Source organism: Mustela putorius, unplaced genomic scaffold, assembly GCF_011764305.1.
Source record: "Mustela putorius furo isolate JIRA1106 unplaced genomic scaffold, ASM1176430v1.1 tig00003836_pilon_pilon_pilon, whole genome shotgun sequence".
In the NCBI taxonomy this organism is placed as follows: Eukaryota; Metazoa; Chordata; class Mammalia; order Carnivora; family Mustelidae; genus Mustela; species Mustela putorius.
In genome coordinates, this window is record NW_025421989.1 from 15,241,281 (window position 1) to 15,264,705 (window position 23,425).

General features: G+C 46.4%; 1 protein-coding gene across 7 annotated transcripts in view; it reads right to left on the reverse strand.

Annotated features, from left to right (window-relative positions):
* SH3KBP1 (SH3 domain containing kinase binding protein 1) overlaps nucleotides 1–23,425 on the reverse strand; it is a 340,162-nt gene that overhangs the window by 49,663 nt on the left and 267,074 nt on the right. For all 7 annotated transcript variants that reach the window (XM_013059639.2, XM_045089360.1, XM_045089361.1 and 4 more), the window contains 2 exons: nucleotides 12,815–12,922; nucleotides 2,505–2,556 (listed from right to left, as the gene is read on the reverse strand). In XM_013059639.2, the coding sequence (XP_012915093.1) occupies nucleotides 2,505–2,556; nucleotides 12,815–12,922 (160 nt within the window). The remainder of the gene's footprint in view (nucleotides 1–2,504; nucleotides 2,557–12,814; nucleotides 12,923–23,425) is intronic.

Genomic DNA, 23,425 nt, shown 5'->3' on the forward strand with positions numbered 1-23,425 from the left:
AGTCCACAAACCTAAGGCCCGCTGAAGAAGCCATGTGTAGACATGGTCTCCACATGCCCCCACTGAGCCCAGCCCTCCAGCCATTCCTGTCAAGGGCAGCCAGACTTGACAGCAAAGCAGCCATCTCCAAAGTGGGTCCTCCAGCTTCCGCTGGCCCAGCGTTCCCAGCTATCCCAAATACCAAATATCAAATATCAAAAATGATATTGTCCCAAATATCAAGGAGCGGAGAGACAAGATATCTTGGCCAGACCCTGTTCAAATTCCTGATCCCAGAAGCCATGGGCATAAGAGGACCGTTGTTTTCTGCCACCATATTTGGGGTGGTTTGTTATGCAGCCATAATAACGAGAGCCTATTCTTAAGTAGAGGGATGTGCAGAGATCTGTGGTTGTCCTTCAGTCTAGTATATCTGTGCCTGAATCCCTCAAATGTTATATATGACATTTTCCCAAATATACCTGCAGGGCTCTGCCGACTGCAGCTGCTCCCTCACCTGGGGTCCTCAGCAGGGCCCGTGGCCTCAGGTGCATAAGTACATTTGCAAAACAGCTAAAGCATAAAACCAATCACAAGTTCTCCTCAGACTTAGAGACTTGCTTGAGTGCTCGGTGAATTCCTTACTGCCCATTCCTATTGATGGGTACCTGGAACTAAAATCTCAATGACACAGTATCAGAGCCAAAGGAACTGAAAAAAAAAAAAATCCACTGAACACACTTTACCGAAATCTCCTTAATGACTCATTACAAATTAAACACTGTATCTAATTTCTGTCAATTCCATACTTTTTTGGGTTTTTTGGTCAAATAATCAAATACGAGGAAAGCTGATGATAAGGAAAATATAAATATCTACCTCCCTGTCACAAAGCAATGCCCAGGATCATTCAGCAGGATAAATTAAGGAGGGCAAGGATTGCATGGAGCACTGGGTATTATACACAAACAATGAATCATGGAATTCTACATCAAAAACTATACCATCATAAAAATTATATAAAAAAGAGATGAGCAGTAGGAATCTAGGAAAATTAAATGCCATCTTGCTTTGCCCACAGAGATCCAGCATAACCTTACATAAAACTGCTTTAAAAGAGAAAGAATTTGCCTACTGTGCTACAGTCTAGGCTTCTAATGGTAACGAAGATGTTTGTTATTCCGAGAGATACAGGAGGAACTGACAATCCTACTGCCATGAAGAACCCAATCCTAGTTACATTCTAGGCTCCTTGAGCCTTGGGCCACTCAACTTATCTCCTTGGTCTATAATCCATCACCAAAGCCTCAAGGAAAAGGGTCGCCAGAGAAAAGCAAAACAAGAGCCAGTTTTAATTTCAGCACAACAAAATATTGATCCGGTGTGAACCACTAGGTGGCAAAATTAAACTGCTCAATGCAAACTACAATGTGGGGGGGGCGGGGCAAGAGGCGTAATTAACACCTCATTTCAGGGCAGAAGCTCATTAATTCTCAACTATCCTAAAGGGAATGGTAAAGGAATTTGGGGTCAAGCTGATTACCCCCCCAAACTCAGTGGGCCAAAAGGCCTTAAAAAAATCACTCATTAATAAATTTGAGAATAAACCAACCCGGAAATTTATTCATACTTTAAATGCTATAGAAATATCACAGTTATTAATGTGTGGAACTAAAAATACCCCTAGTCTTCTTCTGTTTAAGTTGTTAATTTTTTAAAATGCTACTTAACTAGTTATTCATGGAGGAATTTCTCCCCATAATTAGTTCTTAACAATTATAAAGGAGAGTTCAATGGGGAAATACGAATGATCTTTTCTATGTATGAGAACCCTGTGCACAATGAGTTACCAAACGTCCAATCATGTCATGTCTTCCTATGTTATTCAACCTTCATGTCTGAACTACACAGAAAAAGTGAACTGGACTCTTTTTAAGATGAAAAAAGTCTCATGAGGAAAGATATTTATTGCCAGAAGAACATTTTTTTTAGTTGGGGGGGGGGTATGTGAAGTAAGTACAAATTTTGGTTAACCATGCATTTTTTTTTTTTTTGGTTAAAAATTTAGCCCCACTGTACATGCATGGTGAGGCTATGACCTGTGGAAGCAATCCTCCCTAAGCTGACTCTCGAGATGAGGTGGGCCCGGGCAAAGCAGGATAATTCAGTTCTTCTTTCCTCAAAAGCAGTTGATGAGAAATTTAAAAAAAAAATACAACAGTGTAAGAAAACTGGTTTACTCCAAAGCAAAGTCTTTCTGGTCATTCACTTGGGAGGCTAGATTTTTTTTTTTTTTTTTTTTTTTTTTTTTTTTTGCTGTACCAGGGATACATTTTAATGGTATGTTTAATGTTTAATTTTTAGGAGAAGCAGCAACAGATTTAAAATCTGCCTGCTGAGACCAAGTGGTAAGTTCCCAATTTGGTGATCCGTGGCATTTGAATCTAAGAACCTTGAGCTCTCCCGAGGGTGCTGTAAATACACACAGAAAGTCACGCACTGTGTCCAGAACGGAAGCACATTACCTGCCCCTTGCTTGATGACAGGAGCGGACGGAGGAGGCGGCTTCTTGGGTCTCTGAAAAATGAGTCAAAAATGATAACACATGAGTTTGTTGGCAAGCCAATGAGATTGTTGGCCTGTCACATAAGGATCGAAGACATTGTTTTCTAGATGTAGTTTGGACAGTCCAGAGGAGTTCTCCAAAAAATTGAGCAAATCTCTCTCTGGGGATGTCAGGTTTTGGCACCTTCAAACCAACACTAAAATAAATTCAGTCTGCAAAACAAAACTTTGATGGACAAATGAAATACCATTTCCCCCTTTCTAAATTTGTAACAGCCTTCTGGAAAAGCACGGCTCAGCAAAAATGGCCTGCGACCAGCAAGCACAATGGTACTCCTACACCGAAACCACATTTGCAATTAAGATTTAATCTGCTGAATAACCAAGTGATTCCGGAGAGTCACTGGGACAGCACGAAATCAGATCTGCTCTGGACAGGGAACCTTCACCAAAAGCAGGCCAAGGGGCTGCTGTGGCTGGGAGTCAGTGGGTTCTAAACCTTCAGCCCTTCTGACCCCAAGGCTGGCAGGCCACTTGTGAGCTGCCCCCCCAGACCAGGTGTACCCTGGAAAGTGGAATGGAGCTTTTTTTCTGTTCTTCTCTCACAACCTGTCACTCTGTAGGTGACGAGGCAGTGAAGCAGTCGGTGGCATCGCCCCGAACCGGTTCCAGGGCCTCTCCTTGCTCACCCAGGATTGACTGTAGGAGGAAGAGGGTCAGGCTGCACTTGGCAAGTGATTCAGGGACCAAGAATCCAGCCAGGGCACAACTCTTGGACACCATACTTGGAGAGGAGAGCCAGAGGCGAGGAGAAAACCATCTCAATATCAAAGTCATTAAGGAAAGATAGAAATCAGAGGATTTGAGAATTGAATCCATGTTGCCGCTGATACTTCTCCCAACCCTCTCTGGGCCTTACACACCAGTGACTTTTTCAACAGCTCTAGAGAGTCTGTCCTGCACTCTGAAACCATACCACTCTGACATCACCACAAGGACCAGCCAAAGGACCGTGCAGTCCCCAGCCCCTACCCTCTGGGGCCCACCGGGGCCTGCTATGGTACTAGCACAAAGAAGGAAATGATTTCGAGTAAAACCCTGAGAATAGGAGACTTGTGAAGAACTTTCTCAGGAGGCATCACAACAGGAAGGCTCTGGATTCTGTGACATGTCACCTCTGCTCTTCAGTAGCTGGCTGATGTGGCCATTACCTGGAGGAAGTAGTGCAGCGTGGTGGCCAAGAGGTGGGGTTTCAAGTCATTCTTCAAGTCTCAGCCATGGACACGGGGCAGGTGGACTGACCTAGCTAAAGCTTCTCATATGGAAAATGGCAATGGTATTACCTCCCTCTTGAGAGGAGGTAGTTTCACACGCACAGGGAGTCAGTAAGCACTGCCCTGCTGAATCTCCATGACAAGACTTTAAGTAGTGATTTTAGTATGCCCGTTTTGCAGATGAAGTGATTGAGGCTTAAAGAGATGAAGCCACTTCCCAAGTCACCATGCTATTAAATAGCATGGGGGCTGGGAGCCCAGCCCTGTGCTGTCTGACCCACAGGTCTGCTCTGAGCCACTGCAAAGGACCCGCCTTGCCAGAGGGCATCCACAAGACAGCCCACAACACGGCCATATACGACACGCGGTATACACAAAAGCACAGGGAACTGTATCATGTGAAAGTTGGGTATTATGTGGGTCTTATGCTATGCTACAGCTACAATATGAGCTCAGATCAACTACGTTACAAAATATACAGAAAGAGAAAAAGACTGTAAAGGAACCAATTTATAGCGTGATACCTGACTAGTATAGGATTATGGGCATGTGTGTGTGTGTGTGTGTTTCCTTCTTAATATGTTTCGGTGCTGCCTATATGAGTACTGGCTAACGTCATTCTAAAAAAGAGACGGAAAAAATGCTCTAAGGGCCCCCTCCCCCTGCACACAGGCCGTCTGGCTGGCGGAAGGCCCTTTCCCATCTGCCAGCCCCTTCTAGCTCTCCACTCCAGCCTCCTCCTTCTTCTGCCTTCCTTTTCTATCCTTGTCTAAATTAGCTGGGGACAGATGTGTGTTTACCTAATGAACTTATTGTTGAAACTCTGCCAACTAACCTTCCTTTACCCCAGGATCAGAGTAAGTTCTGATTCACAGACAGAGCCCTGTGGCCTACTTCTTCCTGGCCAAGCCCCAGCGATGCCTACCCTGTGAATGTTTTGCTCACTTCCTGTTCCTTTGAAACATTTTATAACCAATTTCACATGAGCCTCCTCTTGCCGAGGCTGTTACCCCAGCGACCTTGCCTCAAACCACAGGACCCCAAATTAAAAAAAAAAAAAAAAAGACAATTACAAGTCATCATGTTTTGCCAAGATTACTGTGCAAAGAAAAAAAAAATGCCTCAGTGTTGTCAGATTGGACATGGAGCAGACACACAGAATGTGACCGGGGCAGGGCAGAGTGGCACCAAGAGAGAGGACAGGAAGTGTTAGGCTAAGAGACTGAGTGTGACAAGCGTGGTCATGGCAAGTGTGGGCCTGACAGTGGCGGAGGCAGGGGTGTGAGGGGTCGTGAGGAGCCCTGGCGGTAGTGAAGGCAAGTGGGGCCAGTTCTGAAAGGAGGGCACAGTCTATGACCGTGTGCCTTGTCCCCACCAGGTTTGATCTGCGCTGGCTGTGGGCCAGCTGTGCTTATGAGCGGAACGGGTTTACAGGCTGTCCTGCGTTTCTTGTTTTGTTTTTTTTTTCTTTGACTGACTTCACTCGATGATGCCGTCAGACTTAGCCTTCCTGCCTCCTTAGAGGAAAAATGATGCCATGTTTTCAAAGAAGAGGTCTTTGAAGGGAATTCTAAACAAAAACTGGGGCCTGGGTTCAGAGGCAGCTCCAGACTGTCCCCCAAGTGATTAACAGATGACTGCACAGGAGCCTACAAGGATTTTCCTCTTTAAACGCAACAGGAAGACGAGGCAGTGAGAACTGAGAAGGCAGGCTGGGAAAATCTGTAGCAAAACGTGACAGGAAAGACTTCAGCACAGGCATTCATGATTCTTAAATCAGAAGACGTAAGCACGTCGCTTAGTCGGTTTTCCCCAAAATGTCCGACTGTGACCGGAAGAAGGAAATAGCATGGAGGGCACCTCCAGGTTAAGCAGTAGCCCAGCGCGTGCTCTGCCGAGTTGACTGGCATTAGCCGGTGCCACAGGTGTGCAGTCAGAAACACCCTTACAACCCAAGTGAGTATTTTAAATCATGAATTTTTAGAGGCACTTGTTCTATTTCTTCTCTTTATCCCTCCCTCCATAGAGGAAATATAACACTCCTAATCCAAATTCAGATGGCTTCAGCCTTCTCGATTTGTAAATCAATGCTAGAGACAGAGGATATTAGAGCTATGAACGATCACAGGGTCCCCTCTACACTGGGGAGACTGAGACCCAGAGGGGCTGGGCCAATCACTGGGCAGGAGCCAAAGAGAGCCCAGAACTCCTATCCTTCAATGTCCAGACTGTGGCAATTCATTAAGAGTCAGCATGAAAATGTTCCTAACAAAATCAATGAGCCAACATTTTCTGATTTCTAGGAGAGCAGAATGCGTTCTGCGGTCTTCCCATACACAGGGTGTACAGGCGTGCGTGTGCCTGTGTGTGCGTCTGTCAATGTCGAGCCGTTGGCTTGGACACTAAGCAAACACCATCCTTCAAAGGATATGTTAACTAGATCTGATTTCTTACCATTATTACCAGGAAGGAAATAGATCTGAATGTTCTGGAGTGAAGACAGCAGGAAGGAAAGTCTTACTTCCTGCTGATGGATTTCCGAGCTGACTCTGCCCTTTATTTGGCAAGCCTGGCCAGTCCCAGGCAAAGAGCTCATCAGCTGGCTCAACCGGCCTCCCTGGCAGGAATTCTGATTTGCCACTGGGCCTCTTGCCTTCAGAGTTCTGGCCCCACACATGTGGTTTGTTGAGAATAATCAGAGGAGCGCACTCCTGACGGCCAGGTAACCTTGAGGGGGGCACTTTGCTAGAGGGAAGCAAACCTTGGCTTGATTTTTCAGCCTTGGGAAACCCTCCTCCAGGTACTCTAAGTTCTCTAGAGGTGTCTGTGTGAAGCTGGAAAGGGAACAAAAATGGACAGTTCCTGACCAGGATATCCCTCACAGCTCTAGAAACACACAAAGGCCTCCATTCTGCTCGTTGGTTCCCCGTGATTACAGCAAGGGCCCCTCTGCACCCTACAGAGTCCCTAGCATAGGAGGTCCCCAGGGGCCACCACAAAAACCTGCTCTCAGCAGGGTCTCTCTTGAGTTTCCTCTCTTAACTCAACCTTCGGCCCGGTGGCCTGCATCCCTGGTCTCCCTCTTGGCTGGGCCCATCTAGAATGCTAGCCTATTGGGGAATCATGCAGGCTTGGATATTTGGCTTCTCCCCAAGATGCTCTCACAGTTTACCCCCTTGGCTCATGCCTCTGCTCCCTCCGCCCACTGCAAAAGTGAAGCCTCAACTCCATGCCCAGACCTCACATCCAGATAGAAAGACCCGAGTTCCACTATGTCTGGGAGGAGGAGTCTGACAAGGGACCTGGCTTCTCCCTGCCCCCCCCTTCCTCTTTCAGGCTAGCACAGGAGAGAGCAGTTAAGTGGGAGGGGAGGGGTCGAAGGAAGGGAAGGTACACGTGGTCACCAAATGACAAGCCAATCCTGAGAGCCAACCCTGTATGCTGCTATGGGCTGAATGTTTGTCCACTGAATGGACCCCAAATTCCTGTAGGGAAACCTAATCCTCAATGTGGGGTATGTTGAGGTGTTACATTTAAGGGGGTGACCGGGTCATGAGGGTGGCACCCTGAAAGACGGGATCAGTGTCCTTACAGAAGAGACCCCAGAGAGCTCCCCTACCTCTTCTGCCATGTGTGGGCACAGCGAGAAGACAGTCATCTATGAACCAGGAAGTGGACCCTCACTAGATGTTACTTCTGCTGGCACCTTGACCTTAGACTTCTCAGCATCCGGATTGTGAGAAATAAAGCCCTATTGTTTATAAACCACCCAGTCTATGGTATTCTGTTCCAGCAGAACTAAGACACATACTTCTGGGCCCCATGGAGGAGAAGCTTGGGACACAGGCTCTGCCTTCAAAGAGATGACCGCTCGGGCAGAGCAGTGACAGAGAAGCATGCCAGGCAAGGGTACAACTGAATGAGGGGCTCAACTGAGCGAGTACAGGCTGTAAGTACCAGCAGAGAAGGGAGAAGGGGGCCATCCAGGCTACTCTGGGGAATCTCAGTTAGGGCTCCACCATTAGGTTATGCTTGGGTGACATTAGTGCCTTCATGGTCCCCATCTCTGCAGGTGAAATTACCCAGAAAACTACATGTTTGTAGACAAGGTTGTAGGTGAATTTTTTTTTCACAATGGTGATAATTGGAAGCACATATTTGTTTCTCTTTGAAAGACCATTTGGGGGAAATAATTCATTGGACATCTTTAGAAACTAGAAGTACTGGTTCTCAAAAGGCTGAAGGACATGGCTAGGAACAGATAAAATTTGGGTTGAGTCGGTTTTATAAACTGGGTTGTCAGACGATGGGGGCTAAGGTAAGGGGCCTCCTAGGAAGGTGGTAAACAGAATGTAGTCACAGCTACACTGGCAAAATCCCCCTCCAGTGGACTAGCCATTGTGGGAATCCAACAAGTCTTCCTTTCCTGTGAAAGTCTGGACAAAACTGCTGAGCGATCTTAAGGTCAGTACTTGACCATAACTGAGAAAGTGGGGAACATACTGGATTGCACAGCGTGTCTGGAGATGGACAATGAATAGGAAGGGTCCGGTCAGCTGTGAACCTTGAGAGCTGTGGAAAGTTGGTGAGGCCTGGGGTGCCATGTGCTCGCCAGCAGCCTCTGGGATGAGCTGAGTTCAACACACAGCTCCCCGGGTGCGCCCCACCCTCTGGTGCATAAGGGGGCCTCCAGCTAGACCTGCAGGACCCGTGGTGAGGGCCACCAACTCTTGCAGAAAGCACCAAATAAATGTGGTTTCCTGTGAAATCTGGCTTCTAAAAAACCCGGCCCGCAGGGAGCGAACGCCCTGGGCAGGCAGACCCATGTGTTCCAGACTGGCTGACATTTCAGTTCTTGTTGCAATTAGTAAGCTGGCAGTCTGCTCGCTGGGTAAGTCTCTGTGAGTTGGCAAAGGTGAGCCTGCATCGCAGCCACAGGCATCTTTAGAAATTTTTGAGGGAAGGTTTCTGTGTACCTGAGAGGCAGATCCTCTGCTGTAGAACATTCACTGGGGGAACCTGGGCAACAGGCTGGTTCTTGACATGGTCCTCAAACTCAGAAGGGTCCTTCATGTCAATGGACCCTAGAACAGTAACGTTCTCTTCTGGTGATTTGAACAGTTTCTCTTCGTGGCTCTAGAGCTCGAGACTTTTTCTTAAAAAGCAATCGTTCAGGAACATTATTGTTCAGGATATCTATTCTATTTTTTTTTTCAATGACGGTGAGTTTTCTGCTGTTCTTGAGAGTTCAAGTTGACCATTTTCCTTCCATAATGATGACAGAGCATGTGCACCACTTCACTGGAGCTCTCAGAATATTTAATCTTTCCATTTTGATATTCAATTTTACTGTCAAGTCTCAAAATAAATAGCCAGCCATCAAATCTAGGTTCTCTCATAAATAGCTTATATAATTGCTCTAAAATATGCACCAAGAGACCAATGGGTGCTCTCCCCCCTCCCCGGGAACATCTTGAAAGAAAGCCCCAAAGCGTTTGTCACCTAATGAGAGAGAATCTGCCGGGAACTCTGAACCAAAGCCCTCCAGGAAATTCCAGAAGGCTCTGTGGTAACCACCTGAGTCCGAACCGAGCCGCAGCAGAAAAGAGCCAGCCTCCTCAGAATGCTTTGGTGACACCTACTGATTCAAGAGGTCTGCCGCCGCATAAATGCTCTTTGCTGCTGTCTACCCTCATCACCCCAGCCCGTCCTCTTTTCTGGGTGAACGGCTGCAGCCCCAGCCACTGGCAAGACTAGATGACATGTGCTGAAACCGGTGGCAGACTCTGTCATTCACACAGTGCATTTGTGCTAATGATTCTAATCATCTTCACACAGCCAACTCAGCAAACAACAGCCCCAGCTCCCGCCACACTGTCACCGACTCACCAATCCTCTGCGCGCCGTGATAAAGGCTGCTAGAGCGGCCGGTGCAAAGCTGGTTGGCTGGTTTTGTGGGCTGAGGTGGGGGGTGGGGGATGAAAAGGATGTAATGCTTCACATGTTCTAAAAGCTGAATGTCACATTATACAACCACTCCTCAGCTGTGGGTATTACTTTGTCTGACAGGTTTGACTATTGTTTCCCTCAGCCGAGTCATCATCTTCTTAGGGATGTGGTTAAGAGACCTATCAAAGAGATGGTGGCTGCTTGCCCAGGTTGGCGAGATGCCTACAGGGCCCCCAAAGAGCGTGCACACCTCAACGAGCAAGCTGAGTCCACTCCTCACTGACAACTCCACTCTCTCGGTGGAAGCCTTCCCTTAATATCTTATGTAACAGAGCAGAGCTTCTAGAAGGGTATGCCATGGAATCACTCTCACCTGGTGCCATTACTACCCCACTAAAATATGACTAGGAACTAGAAACCAAGGGGCCACAGTAGAGGCGACCAAAGACTTGGCCCATCTATTAAAAGAATTATCCACATTTTACCTCAGCCTTCAAAATCACAGTATCTCCCACAGAACCAGCAAGGTGGCAAACGGCCAGCAGGACAGCATGCTTACTACGATTTCTTGGCCACAGGGAAAGGAGTCACCAGGAAGGTCTTGGCATCTGAATGCTTCAGGACGTGAATACTTTTTACCAGGCTTGCAAAGATTGGTGAGAAGAGTCAGACGGGCAGTCTGGACGGCCCTCTCCCCTCCACTCCCTGGAAGAGATTCACCCTCATTGTCCTTTTGGAAAGGTCCAGCAGGTCTCAATGGCTCCGAACATCAGACCTGCTGCCTGACGCTAAGCCCACGAGGGCAGCAGCTGCATGCACTCTTCCCTTCTCATCAGCCAGCACGGTGGCTAGCTGATGGACCCAATACGCACACGGTGGATGAAGAAATAAACATAAAACATAACTGCCAGGCAGCAGATCGTGAGAAAACATGAGAAGCAACATGAATATTATGCCATTCTGTGTTCGCCTGTCTCTACAAATGTATTTTTTAAAATACTAGATTTCTTTTTGAAGGCTAGCCTCAAAGTTCTCAGATGCATTTGGAATCCCAGGGGAGCTCCTAAAGCTGTCAGGATAACTGTGTTGATTTGACTGGCTGAAACAAGATGAACCAGAGTCCGACGTCTATCATTATGGCCCAGTTTCTGCGGAGGCCTTCCCACACTCGTGCAAACAGTAATTAAAAAGATGGCAAGAGTTGACCTGTGTGGGACCTTTACCAAGCACCAGGTGCCGGGCTAACGAATTCCTATTTTCTCAACAGTTCAGCAAGGTAGGTACGCTTCTTCTCACAGTTTTGTAGATGAAGATACTGAGGCTCAGACACATCCCGCGGAGGTGACCTTGAACAGAACAAGTAAGTGACAGGGCCACGGTCAGGCCCAGGTCCAGCTGACGCTGTGGCCTGGAGTCATGGGCACTCTACTCTCTACGCGGCTGCCACACCTCACGCCTGTGTCCTCTTGCTTCAAAATGTTTACTATCCCGTCGGTACTAAACGTTGGCATCTGTTTTTCTCGGGGGTGGATTCTGTCCACTGATAACCCACCACACCTTGACCTGCCAATAAAAATGGCTTGAGTAATTTTGTTTGCTGGAAATTTTTTCTTGAATGGAGAACCCTTCTCTGTTCCAGGAATTTATTCCCCTCCTCCGATATAGTCAGGAACTGGAGGGTGGAGCTGTCATCACTCAGACAGACACCTGCTTCTATAGCAGCATCCCAAGCTGTAATGTGGAAACGGTTCGCCAGAGGGTCTTGTTACATGCCGGTTGTGAAGCCCAGGTCGCAGGTGGGGCCCGAGTATCTCCAAGAAGCTCCAGGTAATGTACAGTGTGGCCCGTGGACCAGCACTAAGAGTCAGGGATATAGAAAACACCAGGAAGCAGAATCCAGATTCTCTGAACCCCAAACTCAGTTCCAAGAGAGAATAACACGTGTGGAGCAGAACACTCTTCCGCTGAACAATACAGTAAAGCAAGCTATCCTAAATAAAGCCTAAGGGGTGGCCCTAGGCTTCAAACCAATCTGAGGATCGGCAGGGCATGACCTTGGTGGGTCCCAACACCACAGCTTCTTGAATCAACACATTCGTTCATCAAAGCAGTACGTACACCATCGATGCTGTTCAGTATCCTTAGCAACAAATCCACCAATGTGTAGCTATCCTTCATAAACTCCAGCTCTATTGGAATGGTCATGGGTCAAGGCTAGGTTCATGGTCCAGTAGCAGTGTCCCAGCAGGCATAAACAGGAACCAGTCCAGAAAGGCAAGGAGAAGTCAAGCAAAGCCTGAGCCAACAGCCCTGAAGTGCAGAGCAGAATGGGAAAGACCAATTGCTGCCCCTTATGCTACAATGTGCTTCTAACTTTTCCAAAATTTTTTGCTTCATCCTCATCAGAGAGACAGTACACCTGGAGTGAGGCAAAGACGGGCTGGCTCACTGAAACCACAGCATTGGAAAACGGAGCCCCACAAAGAGAAAACCGATCAGAGGTGTAGGCAAACACACGTATGGACAAATGCGTGTATACAAGGCCACATGTGTACACACAGTGTAAGAACATGGGTGGCCTTGCTCTGCATCCTCTGCGTCACAGCATGCTTTTTGCAGCCACCTGCCCGGCCAGCCCTGGGCCACTCCCCACCCCTCCGAGGACATCCCGCACAGGAGGGAGGCAGTCCGCTTACCAAACGGAGTGCCCGAGAGTTCTTGCCACTTGGGTGCTTATATGTTCCAGGCATCACACCCAGGGCTTTACACACACTATCTTGTTTATTCGTGCAGCAACACCAGAATAAGGATCACCGTGATCAGTTGTCAGATGAGGAAACTGAGGCTAGGGGAAGGTAATGAATGCGTTCACACTTGTGCCCAGCCTACCGAAAGGCAGAGGGCTCCAAAAGCTGGTCCACTGAACTAAAATGCCAGGGCTCTTCAGTGGCCCACTAAATTCCCTCCCCTGGTATTCCCAAGACCCATCATGGGAGCCACATGCTGACGGCATGTGGAGCGCTGACCTCAAGGCCAGGAAGACTTACATTGCCCTCCTTTTCAAAGTCAGGTGGAAGCAGCTTCACGAAGTTATCAGGGAACACTCCTCGTCTGCCGTTGAGCTCTCCTTCCCACCAGCCCACATCGATGCAGTCCTAGGAAACGGGAGAGCAGAGTGAGAAATGGGGCAAGCACCCTCTGCAGAGGTCCCACACCCCTTTTATTTTAAAGATTTTGTTTATTTATTTGAGGGAGAGAGAGTGAAAGAGTACAAGCAGGAGGAGAAGAAGAGGGAGAGGGAGAAGTAGGCTCCCCGCTGAGCAGGGAGCCCGATGCGGGGCTCCATCCCAGGACCCTGGGATCATGACCTGAGCTGAAGGCAGATGCTTAACCATCTGAGCCATCCAGGCACCCTTATTTTATTTTTTTTAAAAGATTGTATGTATATATGTATATATTTATAAGATTTTATTTATTTATTAGACAGAGAGAGACACAGGGAGAGAGAGAGCACAAGCAGGGGGAGTGGGAGAGGGAGAAGCAGGCCCCCCACGGAGCAGGGAGCCCGATGCAGAACTTGATCCCAGGACCCTAGGATCATGAAATGAGCCAAAGGCAGACACTTAATGACTGAGCCACCCAGGCGTCCTAGACTGTATTTATTTAAGAGAGAGACAGACAGAGAGAACGAGATAATACAAGCAGGGTGAGGGGCACAGGGAGAAGCAGGCTCCCTGCTGAGCAGGAAGCCCCATGTGGGGCTCGATCCTGGGACTCCAAGATCCGGAAGGCAGACACTTAACCGGCTGAGCCACCCAGGTGCCCTGGTCCCACACCCCTTTTAGAGAGAATGGAGGGAGGCCCTTCCCTTGAGGCCACTAATAGCGCAACAGTGGTTACTGAGATGAAGTCAGCACAAATCTCCAAAGTCAGATGGGAGAACAGAAGCACAAGTGTGCCAGAGCAGTGGGCTGGGACTCAGAACCCAGGGCTGCTGTCAGAGGCCCTGCATCACTGCCATCCGCTTTTCTTTAAACATGGGATGATAATATGTATTTTCTTCGTCTTAATTTTGCTGAAGCTTTAAAATTATTTCATTAGCCACAAACGTGGCTTCAGGAAATATCACATGCACAAATGTCCTCGCTGATTGGCCTGACATAAATCTTGTGGAAATTAAAAAGGGGCCTTGCGACAGTCAGGCAAGCATAAGAAGAATCACACTTTGGGCAAGCTTGTGAACACACCACCTGTCCTCACCTTCTCCTCTCCGTGGTGATGGGGCACCGCTGACATTGGGAAAAGCCCTTCCCCCACCTTACAGAACTCAATGTTTGCTCACTAAATGAAAGAACAAATCTACTCATTCTTCCGGTTCAAACGTGCTACCCTACTCTGTTCATTCCCTCGTCAGAAGCTTTCTGAGCGCCTGTTTCGTGCGAGGTGCCGGGGAGAGCGCGAGACTGTGCCAAGCTTCTGACCCAAGCCGCACAGCCTTGTGGTTCTCCTGGGCCTTCCACCTCAGGCCACAGAACCATTTCTATTTTGCTCTACTTTGTATCTCACATTTGACCTCTGGCTCCAACTCCACTTCTGCCCCCCGGTCCAAGACTTGCCCGGCCTACTGCAAACCCACTCACTTGGGTGCTTCTTCCTGCCCTGTGTGCGGACAATGTACACACCCTGCTCTTGGGTATCAACCTTGAGTAAAAACCCAATTCTCAGACTATGACCAACAATTCCTGCTACAGCCAAGAACCAGCAGAGGCTTTCCAGAAAATGTTAGTAACACGTAGGACTTTGAAAGTCACGTCTGAAGCGCGGCAACATCACTCAACAAAGGGAGGAGATCGTGCTCAGGGCCCATGGAGAGACACTCATGGTCCTCCGCAATGGCAGTGGGGGTGGGGAAGGGGCCAGAAGGTCCCAAGTTGCAGATGTGCAGTGGGCCTAGGGCCCCACTGTAGACCCCCGAGGGCCACAGTGTATGTGAGATCATACATTTTAGCAAGGTGAGGAACGTATCTGGCTTTTGACCATTTATGCCCCCAACCCACCGCACAATGTCCAATAATAATAAGTATTTGTGGAATCAATGAGGACTTTTTCTAACCCTGAGTTCTGTGATCTCCAGCTATCAGGACAAAGTAGACTCCAGAGACCTTAACTCATGATGATTTTACATAAGAAAAGGTCCACCTCAGGTGAGGAAGTGAATGAGCACCACCTCCCTTCTCCCCTCCATCTGTTGCAAAGATAAATGAACTCTTTAGAAGAGGTGTGGGTTTTAGAAATGGATCCTTAATCACGGATGGTAAATTCTAGTCCTGACCAACACTGATAAACAGACACTTGAAGCATCAAGTTCAGATTTACCCAGGACAAACTGAGGTTCAAAAGACAACATGAGGGGGGCGCCTGGGTGGCTCAGTGGGTTAAGCCGCTGCCTTCGGCTCAGGTCATGATCTCAGGGTCCTGGGATCGAGTCCCACGTCGGGCTCTCTGCTCAGCGGGGAGCCTGCTTCCTCCTCTCTCTCTCTCTGCCTGCCTCTCTGCCTACTTGTGATCTCTCTGTCAAATAAATAAATAAAATCTTAAAAAAAAAAAAAGACAACATGGGGGAATGCTTATCTTTCTTGGAAAATGATAAGAGAAGCCCAGGTAGGTATTCTGGTCCTGCTCAGGTCACATCACTCCCTAAACAATCTAGCATCAGTCCCCACAGAAGGATCTATGAACGGGGATTGTGATGGTGGCAAAGTACGATGGCTTCTGATGTTCCTCCAGCTCTGAGAAGATCTTGTCATCAACTATACCAGAAAATCTTGCCAAGGAGTAGGGGGTGACATTCCTTTACTTTTAAGTCCTTAGAAATTAAATCTTTCAATCCAGATGGCTCTGCTTTTGAGGAAATGCTTGGTACCATTTTTTCTCCTCTTTTTCTGGACAAGTCCTCTTCTCCTCAAACCCAGCTTGAAATTTACCTTTAGGAAAGTGATAATGATGAGTGCTCTCTCTTTTCTTGAACACTCACAACTGTGTTAATTTGCATTTCATGATATTCACTTCAACAAACATCCATGAAATGCAAAGTATCTTCAAGTTCCTTCTGTTGGCACCAGACGTGAAACCAGCAAAGAACATGATCCTAAGTCCAGGGAGCTTAGAGATTTACGCAAAAGAGCCCCCCCCCACCATATTATACAAGGTCCCTTTGGATGACCTTTATCAACCACGAGTTCTGGTACCAAAGAGGAAAAAATCATTAACAGCTTTTCAAACCATCTTAAATCTTGTCATGGGTGGAACGTTTGCTTATATGCGGACTGAACTTGCCTGCACATTCATTTCAGAGCATCTGATACAGAATTACATCCATAAAAGGCACTCAAATATTGTTTAGTGCTACATTTCTTTTCAAAAGCTTTCTTCCAAACTTTCCAACTGGTGCAAATCCATGCCTCACCTTAGTCTTCTGCAAGCACTAATCCAAGAATCATAGTAACGAGCGCTTTTCCTTCACATGTGAGAAAAACAATGAAGAAAATTTTAGGGACGCCTGGGTGGCTCAGTGGGTTAAGCCGCTGCCTTCGGCTCAGGTCATGATCTCAGGGTCCTGGGATCAAGTCCCACATCGGACTCTCTGCTCAGCAGCGAGCCTGCTTTCTCCTCTCTCTCTCTCTCAGCCTGCCTCTCTGCCTACTTGTGATCTCTCTCTGTCAAATAAATAAATAAAATCTTTAAAAAAATTTTTTTAATAAGCAGAAGCATATCCAGAGTAACTTTAGAACTCATATATGCTTACAGGGCAAAATAGGGCATAGGACATATTTATTACACTTCCCATCAGTGGAGAATGGCTTGGATGGCTCATCTCTCCTTGGCTTCTTAAGGAAAACATTAACAGTACTAATCATTGTGTACTTCAAGGTAACACAGGGAAAGCGTGAAGGTAGAACACAACCTGTCTTACCGTTCTGATTGGTTAAGAGGACAAATACAAGGCTCGTGGATGAGATAAGCAAGTTCCAAAAAGAAAGAGAAAATTACAAAGTCCTTAACAGGGTTCCAGAGCTCAGAGCCTAGTGTGAGAGGCGGACAGTGAATCACTATGGAGCAGAAACACCGGCAGGAGTGCCCGGTCGGATTTAAAAACAAGAGGGTCCGAGAAAAACCAGGTAGCTGGAAGAGGGAATGAGGGGTGAGCCAAAGCAATGAGAAAGGTCAAAGGCAGGATCGTGGAGCATGAAGGAAGAAAAGAGAGAGAGAGGGAAGTCGGGGTCTTGGAAGAGAACACTCAAAAACTGGCACTTAGGATGGAGGCCGTGCCTGACTCCCAGGGGACTCCCAACTCTACTGAACAGTGATATGAGGTGTGAGGCAAGATGGCATCCGCAAGTGGCAGGAGCAGAATGGAGGGACAGGTGGTCAGTGATTTGTGAGGCCAGAACGTCAGCAGGGTGGAGTGGATGTCCCCAAGGAGGATGGTGGGAGGCGCGCGAAAGCAGGACAATGAGAGAGCAGCCGACCAGTGAGGAGAGAGGCAGTGTGGCCAAGATACTGGAAAATGTGAGGGTGACTGTTTACAGTCTTTTCAAACCTGGGACACTATCAATAATCACAGCAGTACCACAGATACAGCCCAAGATGATGATCACCCTAGCAGACTACGAGATTCCAACGATGAGGACAGGACAGTATAGGCAGTCGAGGAGGTGGCTTCTGAATGAGGCAGGAGTTTGCAGTGGGAAAGAGTGAGAGGTCAGCATGTAGATGAAAGTTTCCAGAACAACAACGATTAGAAATAAGCTCCACTGGCATGAAAGCAGAGGAATGTAGACCTGGACTCTATCAAGAACCTCGAGTGTGGAAAGATCAGTATTTCTGACAGAGAATGTTCACTCGTCTATGACCAAGTTCCCAAAATGGTTTCTCTATGCCTCATCACCAGGCAGGTATTTGAGTAAAATATGCAATTTTCCTTATAAAAAACAAATGATGTTTTTCCTTTGAAGGAATGAATAAACAGAGCCTTAGCTCTGCTGTACCCCTACCTCTACACTCTGAGCTCTGTCAGGTTACCGGAGCGATCTCAGGGAGAGGGGAAAAACAGCAAACCAGGGCCAGCTGAGACTGGAGTGCTCCACTAGTTATAAAAACTCTGGGTCTCGGTTTCTTGACACACAAGAAAATCTTGGTGAGGTGTAAAGAGCGATATGACCGTTGGTGGTTATCAGCATTACAGCAATTCTACGGACTGGTCCCAGGGAACCTGAGGGACAATGTGGCCATGAAAGCTTCTGAATTAAGCTCACACACATTTGTCACCAGCCTTGGGTGAAACCATCAGTGGCTGCAGCTGACATACTTGGAAGAAGGATGAGGTGAGGGATACCAAGGCCCCCGGGCGCATCTGAGGAGGGAGAAGTTGCCCACACCCCAATGTCCTGCCTTCGTCCACCTGATCCTGCCACAGGAGCCCCTGCGGAACGTGGCTGAAGTATTCGAGCACTTCCCACCGTTACCACAGCAAGGGCCGGCTCATGGCCGCTCCCTGATGGACAACTTGTTGGCCAAAAGTCACTAGTGAGCTCTGGTGTATCTGCATCTAAGTCTTGGCACTACAGATGTTGAGAAAAGACAAACTTGCCACCTGACTTGTAAATTGGTTAAAACAATGAGCTACAACCTCGTCCTGGACTCCCTTTTGTCGAGAATGCAAAGCAACCTAACAGTTTAGGGTTTCTCAACGTTAGCTACACATTTAGAATCACCGGGGGAATTTTTAAAATTCCCAATGCCTGGGCTACCCCCCACACCAATTCGAGCACAATTTCTAGAGGGTGGGACAGGAAATTGGCACTTTTTAGAGGTTCTCCAGGTCCTTCCAATATGCAGGTTGACATTCACTGATTTGGACAGGGCTTCTCAAACTTTAATGCACATACTATCCACTCGGGGATCTTGTGAAAATGCTAATTTGGGTTCAACAGGTCTAGAACGGGTCTGGGATTTAGCATTTCTAACAGGTTTCTGGGTGATGCATATACTGCTGGTCCATGGACCAACTCTGAGTAGCAAGATTCTCAAAAATGGTAAGTTTTTTTAAAACAAGGATCTTATCTTTATAACCTTTGCAGCCATCAAATACCTAGAACATTGCCTAGCAAATATCAGTTCTGAATAAATGTCTGAATGGATGAAATGGTGGATGGCCCAATCTTCCCCCAGACTATGGATCTACTTCTCTCAATTTTCAAACATCAGAAGTGAGGTTCAGTTGAATGAGGAAGAGGCAGGTATAGATTAGCTACACAAGAAAGCTTCATTTAAGGGGGCCTGGCTGGCTCAGTGGGTAGAGCATTTGACTCTTGATCTCAGGGTCTTGAGTCCAAGCCCCACGTTGGGTGTAGAGATTACTAAAAAAAAAAAAGTCACATAAAAAAAGAAAGCTTCATCTATATGATCTGGCTTACCTGTTGGTCTGTACCACATTAATTATTTGTTTATAATTGTGGAAAAAACTTTTTTTAAAAAACATTTTATTTATTTATTTATTTGACAGAGAGAGAGAGAGAGATCACAAGCAGGCTGAGAGGGAAGCATAGAAAGAGAGGGAAGCAGGCTCCCCAATGAGCAGAGAGCCCGATGTGGGGCTCGATCCCAGGACCCTGAGATCATGACCTGAGCCGAAGGCAGAGGCTTAACCCACTGAGCCACCCAGGCACCCTAATTGTGGAAACAACTTAAAAGGTACCTCCAAAATGTAGGGCACATTTTCTCAGACATGGTAAGTGCACCAAATATTCGAGTTCAGAAGGGAATGCATAGCTTACAAATGGACATATCAAACCAAACAATGGAAAGATTAAAATGGTTTCATCCGCTGGTCCAAATGAAAAGAAAAGCACTTTGCTCAGTCACTTCTCTTGGTGGTCAGCTGTCCCCACATTCCCCAGAAATTCCCAATTTCCCAGAAGTTACCCAGCATGGCTGAAAAAACTTTTTCATGGCCTTCTCTGATGACTGAGATATAGCTCCAGGAGAAACTGAGTGCTGAACACTTTCAGTGTGGCTGTTAAGTGAGCCTCAGAGTGTCCCGAAGGGGTCTTACACCCTCAGCATCCCACCAGCTATAGAGAAAGCAGTGTTTAATATTTACTAATGAACGTCTTCCGCGTGGAGCTTCAGGGGGGCCCTTGAGAGAAAGATCCATAGAAGCCAGAGCCCAGGAGCACTCAGCTTTGCCTCTGCTTGTTAACACCTCCCCAAGAGATGCAATTATTCTGCATGGCTGGGATTTCTGCTCAGAATTTCCAACATCCCCGTCAGTCAGTTATTAAAGCAGGCTTATCAACATCATGGTTTATGAGGTAAGAGGGGAAAAAGAAGACTACTGTCTACCTCAATGTCAGAAGTGCCTGGCAGACCACAGTTCGTGAGAGAAGCCAAGGAGACAGCCCAGAGATGAATTCACTCATGGAAATGTCACATTCCAGACTAAAAAAACCAATAGAACAGATCGATGGAACCAGGAGCTGGTTATTTGAAAAGATAAACAAAAGGGATAAATCTTTAGCCAGACTCATCAAGAAAAAGAGACAGCATTTGAATAAATAAAACTGGAAATGAAGGAAAAGAAATAACAACTGACGCCACAGAAATACAAAAAACTATCAGAGAATATTATGAAAAATTATAAGCCAACAAATTGGACAACCTAGAGGAAATGGACAAATTCCCAGAGACACAACCTCCCAAAACTGAATCAGGAAGAAACAGAAAATTTGAACAGACTGATTACCAGCAATGAAATTCAATCAGTCATCAAAAAATTCCCAACAAACTAAAGTCAGGACCAGATGGTCTCACAGGGGAATTCTACCAAACACTTAAAGCAGAGTTAATATCTATTCTTCTCAAACTATTCCAAAAAATAGAAGAGGAAGGAAACTTCCAAATTCATTCTATCAGACCAGCATTGCCTTGACACTAAAACCAGGTAAGACACTACAAAAAAAAGAGAACTATAGGCCAATATCCCTGATGAACATACATGCAACAATGAGAGGAGAAGGGAGCTGAGGGAAATCGGAGGGGGAGACGAGCCGTGAGAGGCTGTGGCCTCTGAGAAACAAACTGGGGGTTTTGGAGGGGAGGGAGGTGGGGAGTTGGGTGAGCCTGGTGGTAGGTATTAAGGAGGGTATGGATTGCATGGAGCACTGGCTGTGGTGCACAAACAATAAATCTTCAAATACTGAAAAAATAAAATGAAAATTTAAAAAAAATGCTCAACAAAATATCAACAAACCAAATCCAACAGTACATTAAAAAATCATTCACCACGATTAAGTGGGATTTATACCTGGATTGCCAGGATGGTTTGATAGTCACAAATCAATGTGCTACATCACATTAACAAGAGAAAGGTTAAAAACCAAACAATCACCTCAACAGATGCAGAAAAAGCATCTGACAAAGTACAACACCCATTCATGATAAAAACTCTTGACAAATAGGTCTAGAGGGAATATACCTCATCATAATGAAGGCCTTATATGAAAAATCCACAGCTAACACCATCCTTAGTGGGGAAAAACCTGACAGCATTTTCCCCTAAGGTCAGGAACAAGACAGGGATGTCCACTGTCCCCACTTCTACTCAACACAGTAGTGGAGGTCCTAGCCATAGTCAAACTTCCACTATTTGCAGATGACATGAGACTCTATATGGAAAACCCTGAAGACTCCACCAAAAACTACTCAAACTGATAAATGAATTCAGTAAGGCTGCAGGACACAATATACAGAAATCTGTTGCATTTCTATACACTAACAATGAAGTACCAAAAAAAGAAATTAAGAGAAGAATCCCACTCACAGTTATACCAAAAATAATAAAATACTTAGGAATAAACTTAACCAAGGAGGTAAAAGACCTCTACCACAAAAACTACAAAAACACTGATGAAAGAAATTAAAGGAAAAAAAATGTCACATTCCAAATGTCAACATCCTAGGATCATCAAGGCTTAGGGAGTCATTCACGGTTTCGTGACCCTGGGAGCTCATGACCTGAAAGAGTTTATCTAACTTGTAAAAAATCCTGACTTTTTATTGGGCAAGAACTTAGCGGCTTTTGCAACATTACCTTCTGCTTCTGTCACTGTACATATTACATAACTGGCAATGAGAAAGTGGATGAAGAACACAAGGAGCAGTAATCAAGGCTCCGCTCGGTCATGCCGATATGAATGGAAGTGCAGATAGATACTTGAAAAGTATGCAGAAATGCCTCCGTGTCTGTAAGGCACCCACACTGTACCTCACATTTTCCTGCTTCTTTGTACATACTTTGTGATTGTATATTTTCAACAACTGTGCATGCTACACTGTTGAGACTGGATTTTGAGGTCTTCCTTATAAGAGCATTGAGTTTTGTTAACAGCAAGCAAGTGGCTCATGGATCAGCTTGACCTGTCAAGGCGTGGCTTAAAGCTTTGTTAGGCTATAGGGTAGGTTAGGGGAGCACTGTTCCCTCGACTGCCCCTTCTGGATTCCCAGTAAGATGCTAGGTGCATTCAGCAAAGTTTTCCGACCGTGCTTGGCTGGAACTCCAACATCTCCCATCCCTGGTGACTTCTGGGATATTACCTCAGCTCACAGCCCACCCATGCCCCAGGCTTATTTTCTTCCAGGTCTGGTGGAGTCTTGCCCTGTTGATGCATGGCTTAGTATTGGGCAAGACTCGAGGGACTCCTATATATAGCTTTCTGGAGTTCTTCCTTTGTACAGTTCGCTCCTCAGCAATTCATTGGCCTGAAAAGTCCAGCCACCTTGGCATCCCTGAATTACAACCTGTTTCCTCTATCTGATGAGTCTTCTGCTTTCTGTTGGGGCTCCACTGGGCTCTGCTGCAATTTAGAAGAAAGCCAGGGTTGATGTGAAATCCTTTTCTCAAGGATTACATCCCCACGCTGTGTATTACCCAGTGCCTAAAAACAGTGGGTTCATGTATTTTGTCCAATTTAAAAGTTGTCTTTGGCAGGAGGGTAAGTCTCACACCTTTGACTCCATCATGGCTATAACCAGAAGTTATGTTTGCTTAAAAAGACTGTTTCTTTAATTAGAATTTATTTTTTTTCTAGGTTTAATAGAACTTGAAGCTCTATCTTTAAAAGTCTGAGCTATTTCAAGGTCTAATTCCCAAAAGAAGTCCTAGAGAAAGAATTTCTAAATGAAAAGGTGTAAGAGAGTTTTTAATTATCCTAGAGTCTCCTCTGCTAGTCGTATGCACCTTTCTCTAACAGGGAAGGTTGAATGTTCCCTAAGGAAAAGTAGAGTCAGTATTAAACATCGTTATATGGAAAATTTAAATACATGCAGTAAGTCAGTGCCATCCAACTTTTTTCAGATAATGGCACACATATATAATGATAATATGTTCATGACATATCACTGGAAGCCAAACACCGTTGAAGGCCATCAACCCAGAGTGGGTTTCGGGCTACCTAAGGCCCTTTCCATCCACCTGGAGAGCTGAGGGACTCACCACCTTATATGCCCATAACCCGCTTATAGCACATGGGTTAGGATTTGCCACGGAAGTAAACTTTGAGTCTAGATGTCACTAAGAACTGAGCAAAAAGCTGACCTCA